Raw genomic sequence first — 17,612 nt, 5'->3', positions numbered from 1 at the left:
AAGAGCTATAACTAATAAGCCAAGAAAGGTGATAAAATAGAATCCCAAAAAATACTCAGTCTAAAAGAAGACAGAAGAAGGAAAAAGAGAACAAAACACAGATGGTACAAATGAAAAACAAAGAGCAAGGTGGTAAATTTAAACCAAACCTTACCAATAAGCATACTAAATAAAATACAGAAGAATGGTTCCCCCCGCCCAACGTATGCAAACCCCAGACCCTTTGAATATATTATCTTACATGGCAAAAAGGATTTTGCAGATGTGATTAAGGGCATGGATTTGAGATAGGACATTATCCTGGAATACCCAGGTGGGCCTAATCTCAGAGTCCTTAAAAGTAGAGAATAACAACGGAGTCAATTCATCAAGAGAACATAACAGTGCTAAATGCTTGTGCACTGAATAACTGAGCCTCAAAATACATGAAGTAAAATCTGAGAGAAATATATGGAATAATAGACAAATCCACAATTTTGGTTGTAGATATCAGCACCACTCTCTCAATAATTGATAGAACAGACAGACAGTCAGTATACAAATAGACTTGAATAACATGTCCTATCTATCAGCCAACTTGTCCTGTCACAGAAAATTCCATTCAACAGCAGAATACACATTCTTTTTAAGTACACATAATTCATTTACCAAAGGCCATAGTCCAGACCCTAAAACAGTCTCAATAAGTTTAAAAGGATCCAAGACATACAAAATATAGTCTCTGATTACAATGGAATCAAATTAGAAACCAACAAGAAAAATATCTTGAAGAGCCCCAAACAGTTGGAAGAGCACACTTTAAAAAAATCCATGTGTGAAAGAAGAAATCAAAGGGGAAATCAGAAAGTATTTCGAAATGAAGATGAAAATACATTCTATCCAAGTTTAGAGAAGGCACCTTGTACAGGAAAAGTTTAAGTCAGTAGGCCTGGGTTGATCAAATCCTGCACATTACCAAGAAAAACTCTTGGCTAGTCCCTGGGAACTGAATACTGAGCTCTTGGAATGTTCTGTCTGTTAAGATTATTTTTGTATGTCTGAGGTATTTGGCCATTCTGTACCAGTTTGGCCAGATAGTTCATGCTGATAATGTGATTTGTAGTGAACACCTGCATTTGCTCTAGAGTTCTGGAGTCTGACTAGCTGAGGTCAGTCATGCAGGTGCTAGCCCCCAATAAAAATCCTGGAGCTGCCCTGTTTGGCAATACTTCACATGTCACACATTGTTTCTGGAAGAATTAAGCATGTCTGGGGAAACTCCACTGGTTGTGGGGGGGACACCCGGAAGCTTGAGCCTAGTTTCCCCCATACTTCCCCCATGTGCCTTTTCCCTTTGCTGATTTTAATCTGTATCTTTCATTGTAATAAGCTGTAACCATGCATAAAACAGTTTCTGAGCCCTGTGACTCTTGGTAGTGAATCAGCAAGCCTGAGGTTGGTCTTGGGGGACCCCTGACACACAGTGAAAGCATTAATTAGATGGAAATTTATAGGACTAAATGCCTATACTAGAATGTCTCAAATCAATGACCTCAGCTTCCCCCTAAAGAAACTAGAATGAAAACAGCTCAAGAAACCCAGCATAAGCAGAAGGAAGGAAAATAATGAGAGAGAAAATCAATGACAAAAAAACAGAAATACAATAAGGAAAAATCAATGAAATCAAAGGTTAGTTATTTGAGAAGATCAAGAAAATTTGTAAACCTCTGGCCAGACTGATGGGGGTGGGGGGAGAGACACAATTTACCAATATCAGGAATGACACAGACCTATAGATTTCACAAATGTTAAAAGGATAAATGACTTGAAAGACACAAACTACCAAAGCTCACTCCAGAAGAAATAGATATCTGGGCAGCCTATATATACTAAAGAAATTGATTTTGTAGCTAAAAACTTTTCCACAAAGAAAACTCCAGGCCCAGATGGCTTTATTGATGAATTCTATCAAACATTTTTAGGAAGAATTAATACCAATTCTACTCAAACTCTTCAAAAAAACTGAAGAGAGAGAATATTTCCCAACTCATTCTCTGAGGCCAATATTACACTGATAATAAACCCAGACAAAAGTATTACTGGAAAATAAAACCATTGACCACTATCCCTCATGAACACAGAGGCAAGAATTCTCAGCCAACTTTTGGCAACAACATATAATCCAACGATACATAAAATAATAAAACATGAGCAAGTGCGCTTTATCTCAGAAGTATAAAATTAGTTTAACATTTAAAAATTGATCAATGTAATTCATCATATTAGCAGACTAAAAAAGAAAAAAACATATAATCATCTCAGTCAATGCAGAAAACTCATTTTATAAAATTCAACACACATTCCTGATAAAAAAATCTCAGCAAACTAGCAATAGTAGGGGACATCCTCAACCTGATAGAGGGCATCTATGAAAAACCTTCAGTTAACATCATACCTACTTTCCCCTAACTGGGAACAGGCAAGGTTGTCTGTTCTGACCACTTCAATTCAACATTGTACTAGAGGTTCAAGCCAGTGCAAAAAATGGGGAGAAAAAAAAAAAAAAGGCACCCGTATTGGGAAGAAAGCAGTAAGACTCTTCACAGGTAACATAAATTATTTATGTAGAAAACCCCAAGGAATTTACAGAAAACTACTAGAACTAATAAATGAGCTTAGCAAGGTTGCAGGACACAGTCAGTGTTCAGTAATTGATTTAGTTCTATAAACTAGCCATACACACAAAAAAGAAATTAAAATTTTAAAAACATGCAATTCACAATAGCATCAAAAATATCAAATTCTTTGGGATATGAAGCCCTGTTTACCAAAAACTACAAAGTGGTGAGAAAAATTACAGATCTGAATCAATGGCAAAATATGCCTTTTTCATGGGTCAGAAAACTCAATACTGTCAAGATGCCAATTCTTCACAAATGGATCTGGAGATTCAATGTAATCTCAGTCAAAATTCCAGCAGGATTTTCTGGTAGAAATTGGCAAGCTAATTCTAAAATTAATCTAGAATACAAAAGACCTAGAATAGCCAAATCAACTTTGAGAAAGAATAACAAAGTTGGAAAACTTACACTACCTGACTGAAAGACTTCATAGAACATCTCAACATAAGTTGAGATGATTTACCGACCTAAATGTAAAACTATAAGGCCCCTAGGAGAAAACACAGGAGAGTATCTTTGAGACCAAGGTTAGGCAAAGATTTCCTAGACAGTACACAAAAAACACTAACCATACAAAAATGGATAAACTAGACTTTATCAAAATTAAGACTGTCTACTCATCAAGACACCATTAAGAAAATGAAAAGGCAAATCACAGGCTGGGAAAAATATTTGTAATATGAATATCTGACAAATGGCTTATAAGCAGATCATATAAGGAATCCTCTACAAATCAATAACAAAAAGACAACCCATTTAAAATGAGCAAAACATCTGCATACTTCATAATCGAAGATATACAAATGGTCAGTATACACATGCAAAGACATTCAACATTAGTCATCACAGAAACGCAAATTTATAACCACAGTCAGATACCACACACTGACTAGAATGGTTAAGCTTGTGAAAACTAACAACACTAAATATCTCTGAGGATGCAGGACAACCAGAGCTCCCAGATATTGCTGCTGGAAGTATAAACTGGTACCACCAGTTTGGAAAAATGTCCAATTGCTTATAAAGTTAAATAGAGAACTACCTTATGATCCAGCCATATTTATTCTTAGTAGCAAAAATTGGAAACCCAAATGTCAATCAGCAGGAGAATGGATAAAACATATTGTTATAGTCATATAATAAAATACTGTTCAACAGGGGCGCCTGGATGGCTCAGTTGTTAAGCGTCTGCCTTCGGCTCAGGTCATGATCCCAGGGTCCTGGGATCAAGCCCCGCATCGGGCTCCCTGCTCGGCGGGGAGCCTGCTTCTCCCTCTCCCACTCCCCCTGCTTGTGTTCCCTCTCTCACTGTCTCTCTCTGTCAAATGAATAAATAAAATCTTTTTTAAAAAATACTATTCAACAATAAAAAAGAAAGAACTACTGATAGTTATCAACATAGATGAATTTCAAAAACATTATGCTCAGGGAAAGAAGTCAAATACAAAGAAAGCATATTGCACACTTCCATTTTTATGAAGTTTAAAAACAGTAAAATTAATCTCTGGGGATAAAAATTAAAAAAGTGGTTGCCTGGGGTTGGGGCAGCAAGAGAGGAAGAGAACAGAATGGAAAAGGACACAAGAGAACTTTCTAGGGAAATGACAATGCATTATTCTTGATTGGGGTATAACTGACACATTTGCCAAAACTCATCCAACTGTACACTTAAGATCTGTTCAGCTTACTGTACTATGTAACCATATCTCAAAAAAGATCAGGTTTAAAAAATGGACAAATAGTCCTTAAATACATGAAAAATTGCTCAACCTTAGTCATTAAAGAACTGCAAATTAAAACTACCCTACCCTAAGGGGGCACCTGGGTGGCTCAGTCGGTTAAGCGTCTGCCTTCAGCTCAGGTCATGATCTCAGGATCCTGGGATCAAGCCCTGCATCAGGGTCCCTGCTCAGGCAGGCTTCTCCCTCTCCCTCTGCCCCTCTTCCCTGCTTATGCTCTCTCTCTCTTGCTCTAGCTCAAATAAATACATAAAGTCTTAAAAAAAAAATTAAATAAAGCTACCCTAAGATTCCATTTTCACCTATTATATTTGCAAAACTCCAAATGCTCCACAATACAGTCTATTGGTAAGGCTGTAGGAGAAATAGTCTTGTTCATACATTCTAGGCTGAGTGCAATACAGTATAGCTAGGAAGGGCAATATTGGCGAAAACTGTATACGCACTTGTCTTGTGACCCAGTAATCTACGATTTTACCCTGAAGATATACCTCCACAAATACAAAACAACATGTGCATAAGGCCATTGAGACATTATTTGAAAATAGCAAAAGATTGGAAACATCCCCCAAATGTCCATCATTGAGCGATGACACATGAAAACGATGGAGCACCATGAATTGATAATGATCTTTAGGATATATTCCGTGGAAAAAAAGCAAGGTGCCAAAATGTGCACACATCATGCTACATTTTGTGTGTTAAAGAAGGGAAATAAGACTATACATTCCAATTTATTTACTTTTGGAAAAAGAAACACAGGAGATATGAGCTAATGAATTAAAAATGGTTACCTGTAGGGGGTGGGTAGAGACAATTTGAAGGTGCTTAAAGGGATAGGAACAAGACTTCTCTGAAAGTACGTTTTAATATAGTTTTGCATTTTTAACCATGTAAATGTTATGTGTTTTGAAAACAAAGTTAAGTCAAAAGGGAAGGAGGGAGGGGGCTAGATGGAGCCTGAAGCAAGCCTAAAATGCAAGTTTCAGAGTGCTAGCATCGCACTTCAGTGTTAACTAGCAGATTACCCACTGTTCATCCGCAGCTCTTCAGTGGGTTTTACTCATGAAGCTTTTGAGGAGACTGGCCTTATCTGGAGGAACAGATAGAGATGGTCTTTTTTTTTTTTTTTTTTTTTAAAGATTTTATTTATTTGTGAGAGAGAGAATGAGAGACAGAGAGCATGAGAGGGAGGAGGGTCAGAGGGAGAAGCAGACTCCCTGCTGAGCAGGGAGCCTGATGTGGGACTCGATCCCGGGACTCCAGGATCATGACCTGAGCCGAAGGCAGTCGCTTAACCAACTGAGCCACCCAGGCGCCCCAGATAGAGATGGTCTTACAGAGGAATTTTAATTCATGGACTTGCAAGCCCATATGATTTAGAAGGATTTACGGCAGGATAATTTGTAGGCTGATCAAGATTTAAAAACGATCCAGGTTTTGTATACAGTTGTATTTTCAAGTCTTTGGCACTTTCTAGTTTTTCCTTTTTACTGAAATTTTTGATGCATCAGTATTGCATATATTTTTGAACTTCCCCACCTCCCCCCACCAATTATTTTCAGTACCTTAACCCAGAAAATCTTGTTGATCATAGATTTGAGTACCGACTTCCATTTATTAAACATAGAATCCTTTCCATGTGCACACATCTCAAAATTTGCATCCAAGTACATTTAATCAAAGATAATGACATTTAAATCACATATATCAAGTTTTCTAAAGATAACATTCTCACCTACTTTCACTCTGCCAAATGTATTATTCTACACAAAGTGGAGTGCTAAAGAACGCTTGGCTACAATCATTTAAGCCTACAAAATCAGTGCGTTTGCTCTCTCCTCCTTTCTCCTGTTACACTTAGTAGATGTTGTATCTGAGCATCTGGGGAAGTAGGTGTGGTTCAGAGTTATTACTTTGTGTTAATCATACCCTTAATCTATTTGAGGTCATCATATACTTACATACACACGGTTATAATGTAAATACCTTAAGACAGTCCTTAAGTTCATCAGGAATCTTTCTGTTGTTCAAATCAAGACATGTTTAACCACTTGGGAGTAAACTACCTGGCACTGAATGGCTTTAAAATCCTGAGAAAACGGACTCTGACTTTACATTTTTTTCAGGTTGGCACACTTAGAAATCATATTTTGAATATGTTAAATCAGATTCTCATCTTAAACTAGACTGGTAAATGGTAGTCAGACCGAATTTAGAAAAAAAAATGTCTATTAATCATTGTATCGAAAATATTCTATTTACACACTTTCTTGTCACAGTTTCTTGAAGTGCCATTATTTGACTTTAGGACTGGAACAACTCAGTAGCCATCACTAAGACTCAAAAGGACTCTTTCCTCTATCACTTCCACTTTCTAAAACCCATTGCTTTATCTTCTCCCTGACCACTCACCATCTTTTCCAACCACTACGGACCCTAAAGCAGCACAAATCCATGCTTCCTTTCCATTCTAAGAGTGCAAAAATCTAGGAGTATGATGCCGGGAGGAGGTCAATACTACTCCCAAATGCTTCTTCTGAAACCAACTTAAAAACACTATGCCATACATCCCAGCTTGCCTAGGAGAGCCCCCATTTTATGGCAGCTGCCCTATCCCAGTAAGTACTAATTGTGCCCCCTTTTGATCTCAAGTGTTCTGGCTTGGACTATAAAAGATATGGTTGGCCTAATTATAGGTTATCAAATTTAAAGACATCCTTCTCTTGTTAAAGAAATACTCAAAATGAAAAGTTTCTTTCAAGCATGACTACAGAGTAAGCACTCCGCAATTTCTACTTTTCTGCGGTGGGAGGTAGACTAGCACTTCCCTGGAGTCGGATCTCCATCACCACAGTTGGAATCTTGGCTCGAACACTTAATGACCACAAACTTGGGGGAAGTTGTATGATCTCTTTGCCTCAGTTTACTTATCTGTAAGATGGGGACACAACAGTACCCAACTCAGAGGGTCACTGTGAGGACTAAAAAGAATGTATATTAGGTACTTAGCACTGTGCTTTGCACAGGTTGTCAGTAAATGGTATCTGTAGGCCACACTAAAAAATACCATCCTCATTTCCCTGTTCAACTAAAAAAGTACATTTTCCTTTCAAAACCAAAATACCACATGGACTGCTTCACAATATACATACAAAACTACTACTGTGCAAAGCACTCCAGGACAGCGATATGAAACATTTAAAATTGGTGATGTTTGCTATTCATCAAAGACCAACATAATTTCATACCTAGGGATCCTGGAAAGACCGGACAACCCCCCACCCCCCACCCCTCAAATTCAATACCTTTTCCCATCCATGGCAGTTAGGTTGTTGCTCCACTGAAGGTGCTCTGGCAAATGTCACCAACCATCTTGTGCCAACCCAAAGGAATCCCTGTAATCCTCATCTTTGCAGCATGGTGTGGTTGTTCTTCAAAAGCTCTGGTTTGTCCAACATCACCCTGGCTGGTTTAGCTTTCTTCTCCTCTGCAACCTCCGTTTCTCTCATACGTGACATTCCTTAGTGGGTATTTGGTCTACCTCTCCTCGCCACAGTTCCTAGATCGTATCATCTCTTCTGGCTCTAAGCATCACCTCAGTGAACAGCAGATACATGGTTCCAGACCAGGCCTCTCCTAATTTCAACTACTTAGATGCCCCACAAGCAGTTCATTAGTTTCTGCCTCCAGAACCACACTTCCGTATTTCCTATCTCGTTAGAAGCACACCACTTGAAGACATCTAATGGGTCCTGTGGAACTTACTTTTTGTCTTCCCAATCTGTGCTCTTATTTCCAACCTCGCAACATCCAAAGCTCAAATCCAAATCCTCTCTTACTTAAATTTCTCTGCTTTGGAGATATGCCTCTGGCAGCAATGTATAGAATAGATGGAGTGTGTTAAAGTAGGCAGGAAGACTACTGCAAATTCAGTGCTGTTCTTTCGTTTAAATCCCATGGACGGTTCCATATTAACTACAGGGTAAAGTGTAAACACCGCTCATGGCAGAGGCAGCTTTCCCACATGTCGGAGCCTTCCTACCCTTTCTTTTAGCACTCCTCCAACCCCTTGGCCAAAGTTCCCAAATCCTCTTGGCTCGGGAAGGTGCGATGTAAACCTCACTGAAATGCGGGCCGCCCCGATACTACCCTTCTTGTTAACTCTTCTAGGTTTTGCCTGATGTATTACATCAATCTCCCATATTAGATGTGTGTGGAGAGGATAGAGGACAGGGATCACATCTTAGATTTGCTTTTAGGAGATGCTAAATAAGTATACGACTAAATGAAAATACATGACAATAATTTAAAGATTTAATGACTAGGTTCGGAGAAGACACTTCATTTCAGTTAAATTTATAGTATTATGTGATCTTAAATTTCCGTTGAAATTGTGAAGGCTGTGTCAGTTTACTACTTTCAGAAACTGACTTAGGCTTTATTTCAAAATGAAGAAGCCACTTTTTTTTACTGATTTAACATAGGTTAAAAAGCAAGTTGAACTCCTCTACTGATGGTATATGATCTCCTATTCAACTGGTGACAAAGAGAAAAGAATATGATTCAGTTCCCACTATCTGGATCAACATCTGCTTTTTTATACATTTTGTAATTAGCTTTTCTTTAAACAATGTGTGTTATTAAGGCATCTAGATAAAGTGTGCTTTTAGTGGGATTTACCTATACATAGAGCAGTAAAAAGAAAAAAAATGCTATTTCTTCTGAAACCTGAAAAATGTAAATTATAAAGGACATCAAATTGATGAAAAGAAAGCAGTTTGCACAACTTTATCTAGTTATACTTCAGAGTAATGTTGATGTGTTTGATTTCTATCTCCTATTCTCTACCCATTCAAAGATTAAGCTGAGCAAGTATTATTGACATAAAACTTCCAAGTATGTATTGATTAAACAGCACTAAATTACTCTTAAATGTCAGACAACCTATATTAATCTTAGCAATAAACAATCTGATAAAACCATAGAAAATAAGACACTTTGTCAGTAAGATAAACTAGAAGTGGTTAAGCTACATTTAGGCATAGTTTTAGCATTCTTATAATCTTTGCTTCTGGATAGTTGGCTTTCAATTTTTATTTGCAAAAACGTCTGTCTTTAGTTATTTCAAAAATATTAGTGGTTACACATCCTAAGCAGCACTTAGACAAGCACTCTTGCTTCTTAACTAAAATAGATTTGTAAGTATTCCCTTCTGAAGTTATGAGAGATGATGGCTGCTATTGATGATACTCAATATTTACCAAATTAACTAATTAAATAAAATATCTCCATGCTTTCAAGCCTTCGAACTGTTTCTGGGAGGACAACATACTCCAAAACTATCTGAACAAGAATACTTGGTTAATGCAATCAGCACAGCATTTCCCCAGATAGGATTATAAATTCTCTTTAGTCATAAATATAACTCCATTTCTAGCATTCTCTATGCTTCTTCAATAAAGCTTCCTGGAAAATCTTATAAAGAACAGTGTGATAAAAAGAGAGTATGTGCCAAGTGCAAGGTACCATTGTTATAAAACGAAATTAATTAGAAGTGACTTGTTAATGCTAATATAGCTTGCTATATTTTTACCAGTGATATGGATCTGTAGACTCTCCCCCACCACCCCAATCACATCATGCAAGCAGGAAAGCATGAAATTTCAAAATTGCCTAACATTAAAAAATAAGTCTCTTAATTTATTTGCATTCTAAAATAGAGCCCTTCATCTGAATTTTTCCATATAAAATTCTACTTAGTGATGTACAAGATTTATCAAGCCCATGTAACATTCCCTTTAAAATCTTAAGTTCAATCACTATTTGTTTTCTACTATTATACTATGTTTTGGCAGCAATTGTTTATTGGTCTGTCATTGCAGTAATTGCAACTTAACAATAAACCAGTCTGACATTTTAGGTCTTGAAGATACATACCATATATATTTCTTTAAAAATAATCATACTTTTGTAAGCAATACTTTACAGTAGACACCTCAAAAATCTACCATAGATGTGAAACTTAAAACGAGAAAAATTTAAGTTCTAAATCTCTATACATATATAGCCAGATTTCTATATATATTATATATACATACATAAGTATATATAAAATATATATAATCAGATTTGAAAAATGAACAAAAACTGGGCACTGTACATAAAGTCTTTTTAAAACTCAAACAATAGAAAACTCTTTAAACATTAAACAATTTTAATAAAAGTTTCTGTACAATGCTAAGCAGTTTTATTTACACATAGAAAATGTAATAGGAGTAGTGTTTGAAATTACAGAACTCCTTAAAATTTCAATGGCAGGTAAATCTGGAAAAAATAACAGCATTCCATTCACAAATATTTTCAAGCAATAAATATGTATTTATAAATAGTGTAAATTTACATCAAGATTAGAAACAAAAATCACAAATCTGAAGTTTATTCCTTAGTCTATGTGCAATCCATTATCTTTGTGACTTGGCTGTTAATTTTTTAAACATTTTATTTAGGAACCAAAAGTGTAATAACCGTCATGGTTTCAAAACAAGACAGAAAAACATAAAAGCAGTAAAAAAGTTCCTTACCTAACTTTTCACATTAAAAAAAAGTTGACCAAAGAAAGACTTAAAATTGCTAACTACCTTACAAAGAAATGACCAGCTAGGCTAGTATTTTTTTTCCAAGGAAAATTCTGAAGGGGGAAAAGATAGATGAAAACCAATTCATCAGCCCAGAAATAGAGAAATATAAAAGAGGTTGTTTTCAAGTCAGTAGTCTGTATGATGTTGCCAGTTTTGTCAGATATATACAAAACATGGAATTTATTATTTTGTTTCTGAAGTACAGCTGATCAGCTCTGTGAGAGTCCTGGAGTAGGAGCAGTGCTCTCCCCTGTCCAGTTGGTTGACACTCCACACTTGGAAGGTTGCATAGACACAGTTTTCAGCCAGCAGCCTTACGAGACAGCTACAAAAACCAGTGGTGCAGAACTGAGTTACTTCCTGAATAGCAGAAAAGGTCGCATTTACTGTCCATGGAACAATATCAAGATGAGGAGGATGGTAATGGAGGAGCCTGAAAATAAAAGGTGTGTTACTTTGGTATACAAACGGTTAATAGCAATCCCTAGCTCAAGTCTACAAACATAGTCTGCTTATGAATGCAGGGGAAGGAACAATTCTCAAAACAAAGTTTCACAGTCTGCTACACAATGTCAACGTAGAACCTTCCTTACTACTGTCTCCTGCATGGCCAATTTTCCTAAGGGTCTGGGACCATTATTCTACTCAGTGTGCCTACATTTTTCTGTACTTCACCAATTAGTCAAAAGCTCTTAGGATGTTACTAGGTTGACCATTTTCTAGATTGCTTAAAAAAAAAAAAAACAGCTTTCAGAAAATGATTTCACAAATCAATTATAATTTCATTAGTGACTGGCTTCAGAAGCTATCTCAATGAGATAATATATTTTGTTTAACATATTCTGGATAATTTTCTTCTTCTTTAAGCAATCTTAAAGACCATTTAAGTGAAACTGGGAGCTAAATTTCAATAATTCGGGTTTTGGTCACATATGCAGAGAAAAGTACTGGAGGAAATCAACAATTCATAAATCATATCTGTGTGTCTATTCATGAAACTATTGATATGCTAGAGTAAAATGCTTCCCCCTAAGCATCTGCTGTTTAAAATTAAAAACTGTGTAATAATTTATAAGTATACTTGAATTTCATAAGGTTATATAACGTACCAGGAAGTTAAGCTCCATCAGATATTCCCATGAGGTTAATACTTCTGGCAAGGACAAAATTTTAAATACATATAATTAGCTCTAAAAGCAGAAGTCTATTTAAAGACCACACTTACTGATTCATTTTGTGGACGCTAATAACCTATGTACACATTTTATCAACTGAAATCAAATGGCACAGAGGATATGATAGTGTTCTAAAAGCACAGAAAGATTTTAAAATGTAATTACGGTGACATTATTTAGGCTTGGACTCACCCAGGAAGAAAAGTGAAAATGAAACATACCAATTTTATAGGAATAAATACTTGGAAGTGAAGGAGGGGGAAATGATATGAATATTTCCTCATGCAATATCTAATAAGCAAAGGAAAATATAGTATTTCATTACCTCCTACTTCTCAGGTGGCAGAACAAACACTGCGGCTTCCCTATCCAGCTAAGTATGTACTCACATGCTGATTTCACTTACTAATGTAAATTGGTCATAGACTTGCATCAGGTCCTCCATTTTATACTGTTCTAGCACCACAAAGTTTTCCAGGTTTCCGCTTGTTTTTCGTGCACAATCTTGGCAATGCACTATGTAGGTCTTTCGAGAATTGCTCTCATTTGTGACAAAAAGCAGATCAAAAACCTCCACCTATTTTATGCAAGAGAAAAAGAGTTCAATAGAGAGAGTATTTATTTACTGTACTGTTTTAGTATAATCACAGAATTCTACTTTACATGGAATTGTGGACAGTGATCTCTGGTTAAGAGTAGCTACTAAGACAAACATGGCCATGTCTGAGAATCTTCAACAGACCAGGTTTATTTTGCACCAAACCCAAAGACATGGGTGGTAATGCATCTTTAGGGGAGGGACTTAAAGGAATGACACACCCTTTACAACCACTGGCAAAAGCCTAATTTAAAAGTTGATCAAGGTCAGCCTATTTTGTTTTAAATCCAAAACAATGGTATACAATTAGAAGAAAGTGATGGTTATTTTCCGTTTACTTCTCTGTAACAGTACTCATCATAGAGCACTGTGTATGGATACTTTTCTCCCAGAGACTGAGCTCCTTAACAATGAAGACTATGTTTTACTCACTTTTGCACCTCCAGAGCACAGCACAGTGCTAGTAAGACAAACCTCAACACTTGTTGAATAAATATAATCTGATTATTTTACAGACGAGGAAACTGACAGATAAGTGACAGTGAGTGTTTAGCTATAAGCCTCATGTTAAGGAAGAGGAGTACAGGCAAAAGGTATATTTATGAGTATAGCATGATTTTAGAAATAATACCTCTACCTTTTACAGAAAGATTGATGAGCTGCTAGGGTTCAGGTGGGATAAGAAATAACACTGAGGGATAGAAGTCATTCTGAAATTCTGAAAAGCTGATACATTCATTTCTTTTTTTTGAGGTATAACAAACCTAAACAGAATCTATCTGATCTCCCAAAGATTTAACTTTGGCCAGGTTGCACAACATTAAAACAGCCGACGGACTGGGGCGCCTGGGTGGCTCAGTCGTTAAACGGCTGCCTTTGGCTCAGGTCATGATCCCAGGGTCCTGGGAATGAGCCCTACATCGGGCTCTCTGCTCAGTGGGAAGCCTGCTTCTCCCTCTCCCGCTCCCCCTGCTTGTGTTCCGTCTGTCACTCACTCTCTCTCCCTGTCAAATAAATAAATAAAATCTTTTAAAAAATAAATAAATAAATAAAAAACAGCCAACGGATTCACTCATTTCAAATAAAAGTCAACGTTAGAATACAGAATTTCAAGGTTTGGAATGGATCATTAATATCCCTGGCTTTGGCATATCCTTGAATTTATTCAATGACAGAAAACTCTCATGACCTCCTGTCTTCTTTGAACAGCGTGTTAACTAAAATCCCAGCATTCACCATTTTACCATTACTACCAATGGGTAACAACATGAACCTGGTGATCTGAGCTAGAAAATTTGTGAGCATTCTTCGACCTGTCCCTCACTTCTGCCATGTAATGAGCTGTCTTGTGGATTTTACCTTCTAAATATTTTGAATTCCTCTCCTTCTTTACTATTCCCACTGCAATCTCATGTAGGTCTGAAGATAACAACTCTTTCTTAAAACCACTGCAATAGCTCCTATCTCCATTCTTTCCAATCACATTTCGCTTTCAAACACATATCCAAAGTGGCTGCCTGCTCAACATTTTTTGATGGCTTCAATGACCTCAGAATAAATATCAAGTTCCTTAAAATCATTCCAGATGCTCTGCAAAGCTTCCTACCCGCTAGACTTGTAAGTAGAATTTGCATATTCTGTGTTCCAGCATACTGGACTACTTACCCTTTTCTGAGTAAGCCATTTCATTTCCCATGTTGTGCCTACAGCTCATAATAACATTCACTCCACTTCCAATTCTCATCATTTTTTAGCCACTTCAAGGATGGACTGAAATGTTAATACTTTTGTGAATTCTTATGCCAACACTAGAAGGGAAAATTAGGTCATTTGCCCCCTCAGTGTTATCCTAACAGTAAGATCCAACTTGGCATTCACCACAGTCTCATGTACATTACAATTAGTTGTTTATAATTTGTCTTCTCCGAGTAGAATATAAGCTCTTTCAGAACAGGTACTACATTAACATTTGTTTCTGCTTCTCTTGAATGCCTTGGCCACAGAAGACTGACCAATGTATTATGAACTGCACCAGAGAGGGGTGAGCACTGATCTGCCTGGAGCTATACCGAACTACATCCAGTTTACTGTCATCTGTTTACATCTGGATTATTCCCAGTTTAAAATCTCAAGACTAAACTTCTTGATGATTATCATTTGTTAAACATCTACCAGACAAATGACTCTGTCATAATTACTTGTAGAGTTAATTCACTGTTAGCGAAATAGTAGGTCATTAAATTTTAACATAACAGCTAAGTAACAAGAAAATAACAAGACTGAATACAATGTCAATTTCAGTAAGATGCAGGACATGAGAGTATAAATACTCTTTATAAATTTTATATATTTGTAAATTTTAAATAAAGTAACCAAAGAGAAACCAAAAGTAGAGAGGTAAGAGGCTTTATAAAACAACCCTGGATAACAATAGTTACTTACCTCACAAATGCTACAGTAATGTGCCGGTTCTTCTTTTGTCCGCCCATGCCATATAATCTCTTTTCCTGCAGCAATCAGAGCTTCCCTCAATGTCTGACATTGCTTCAGAGTTCTCAGAAGACAATACCTATTATGGGGGAAAAATTATTTGTGACCAGCAACAGAATACTGTATATCATTAGCATAAAAGATATACTCCCAGAGACTTGGTTCTAGTATCTGTGACTTTATAATTTTTTTGTGTGTGTGAATTTCTCGGATATTCTCTTAAAAAATAAGGCCAATGCTCAGCAAGTCTGATGATGACAATATTAGATCATTTACAGTTGAAAATTAATTGATATCTGAATATCAAAATATAGTGATCTTAATACAAAAAACCCAACTCCTTGCTTAAACAGAAGTTGCTAACTTTGGCTCTTATTTGGGCAAGTCAATTAACCTCTTTGGGAGTCAATGTCCTCATCCTTGACATAAGGGGTCTAAAGTCCAGATCTCAACTGCTATAATTCTATTAAGGCAGGAAGGCACATTATTTCTGTCAGCACTACCTAGACACTCATAAACAGCATCATCTGTACAGGTGATTTTGAAACTTTTGAGTCTGTACACAGAAAACTATAGATTTAGTTACTACATGACACAAAATTGGTTTCACTACAGCGCTAAAGAAGAAAAAAAGACATTACTTGATTTTAACTTGAGGATAATATAGAATCTTTCATTTATATTAACACAAGTGAACTCTTCTTATACCTTTTCTAAATTCATACTTATGATGCTAACAATATATTGAATTCTCACAATTTGTGCTGATTTTCCTACAGTTTGCTGTCATTATTTGGACTTGTCTGCTAAAGTCTCTTACTCTCCTGTGAATTAGTGGCTCGGGTTCTCCATTTCAAAGAGAACTTGGACTAGATGGGTCTCTAAGGCACTTTGCAGCTCTAAAATTTTTGCAGACAATGAAAATACCCTAAAGAAAAGGAAATGGGTTTAGCAACTGACTGCTGTTTGAGAGCAAAGTTTTTGTCTGTTTTATTCATTGCCTAGGACAGTGCCTGGCATATAGTAGGTGCTCGATAAACATTCAATTACTTAACAAGTAAAATTTAGAGCATGATAACAGCATATTTAATTTCTCTGAATTTGTATTTCCTTGCTATTTCCTAAGTTACAAGGTTAAAGTATTATAACTTATCAGAACCCATGTACATTAAGCCAAGGAAAAAAAGATGACTTAAAATATATGTAAACCTGTTACTTTATGTAACAAACCTTAAACAATAGCAACTTTACAGTTGTAAGGCAGATCCTTTCAGTATCATAGTCAAAGAATTTCACTCTTAATTTGGCTTCAGCAATTCCTGTGTTTAACTTATTTAAAAACAAAATAATGCTTTAGATTGTGGTTTGCAAGTCAAACATAGGACAGCTGTGTGTGGGGGGGAGTGGGGAGAGATGTGTCAGGGGAGGTAGCAAGTAAAAAGTTAGATCATGGCAAAAAGAAGACAGAATTCTAGACTGTGCCGCCAGCTCTTGAACAGTACCTGCTCCTCCCTTTTCCCCTTCCCGCGTCATGTACAATTCACCTCTGAAGCCACTGATCTTACTAAACAAGTTTTCCAAGCAGGGCTTCAAAATAAGGTCTCTTTCATGGGAAAATAATGCCTAAAACTTTGCAGATACCTTTGGAAAATTTGCAGACTCCACTATGCTCTTGTGTGAGAAACAAAGAAAAAATAATAAAATAATACAATAAAGTACATAAATAATTAAAAATAAGAAAACAGGAGGCATGGTATGAGGTGCTTCAGACACGTTATGCCATGTAGGCCTCTTAACAGCCCTGTGAGAGGCACTCTTATTTCCATCTTACCAATGAGCCAACTAGGGCTCAGGGAAGCTCAATTTGTCTGATGTCATAAAGCTAATTTTTAAGTGGCTGGGCTAGGGGTTTGTGAAAACAAAATGTTAAGCCTCCCCTCACTACCTCACACTGTACTCTCTTCTTTCTGGTATCTTTTCCTATCTCTTTTTACCTGCCTGCTCCCCCTCATCTCTTTTGAAGATGAGATTCTGGAAGCTCCATCAGCACAGTTTGGTTTTGTGTTTCAAACACAGAGCCTTGGTTCTGAGGGCAGCAGTACTCCACTCTACTCAGCGAATGAACTTCTACCTCCAATGCTATGGACTACTTTGGCAGTTAGATTGTAGTTTACAACTTATGCCTCGTTACGAAGTTTGATCCAGAAAAAGGCAATTAGTATATATTTTTTTCCTACAAACAATAAAGGGTTAGAGCTAGGGTTATATTAAGAGTAAACACTAAGCCATGAATATGCTACTTCTGGAAT

At 36.7% G+C, this 17,612-nt stretch overlaps 1 protein-coding gene across 9 annotated transcripts in view; it reads right to left on the bottom strand.

Annotated features, from left to right (window-relative positions):
* Positions 1-7,702: 7,702 nt before the first annotated feature.
* KDM6A (lysine demethylase 6A) overlaps positions 7,703-17,612 on the bottom strand; it is a 204,283-nt gene continuing 194,373 nt past the window's right edge. For 8 of the 9 annotated variants that reach the window (XM_032426664.1, XM_032426669.1, XM_032426663.1 and 5 more), the window contains 3 exons: positions 15,256-15,382; positions 12,622-12,792; positions 7,703-11,473 (listed from right to left, as the gene is read on the bottom strand). In XM_032426664.1, coding sequence (XP_032282555.1) covers positions 11,444-11,473; positions 12,622-12,792; positions 15,256-15,382 — 328 coding nt within the window. In that variant the 3' untranslated portion in view covers positions 7,703-11,443. The remainder of the gene's footprint in view (positions 11,474-12,621; positions 12,793-15,255; positions 15,383-17,612) is intronic. The other variant, XM_032426665.1, reaches the window with a different exon arrangement.

This window comes from Phoca vitulina, unplaced genomic scaffold (assembly GCF_004348235.1).
Source record: "Phoca vitulina isolate PV1807 unplaced genomic scaffold, GSC_HSeal_1.0 scaffold35, whole genome shotgun sequence".
NCBI classification, from domain to species: domain Eukaryota; kingdom Metazoa; phylum Chordata; class Mammalia; order Carnivora; family Phocidae; genus Phoca; species Phoca vitulina.
The sequence above is the reverse complement of the archived record's forward strand: the minus strand, read 5'-3'. Positions and strand labels throughout refer to the sequence as shown.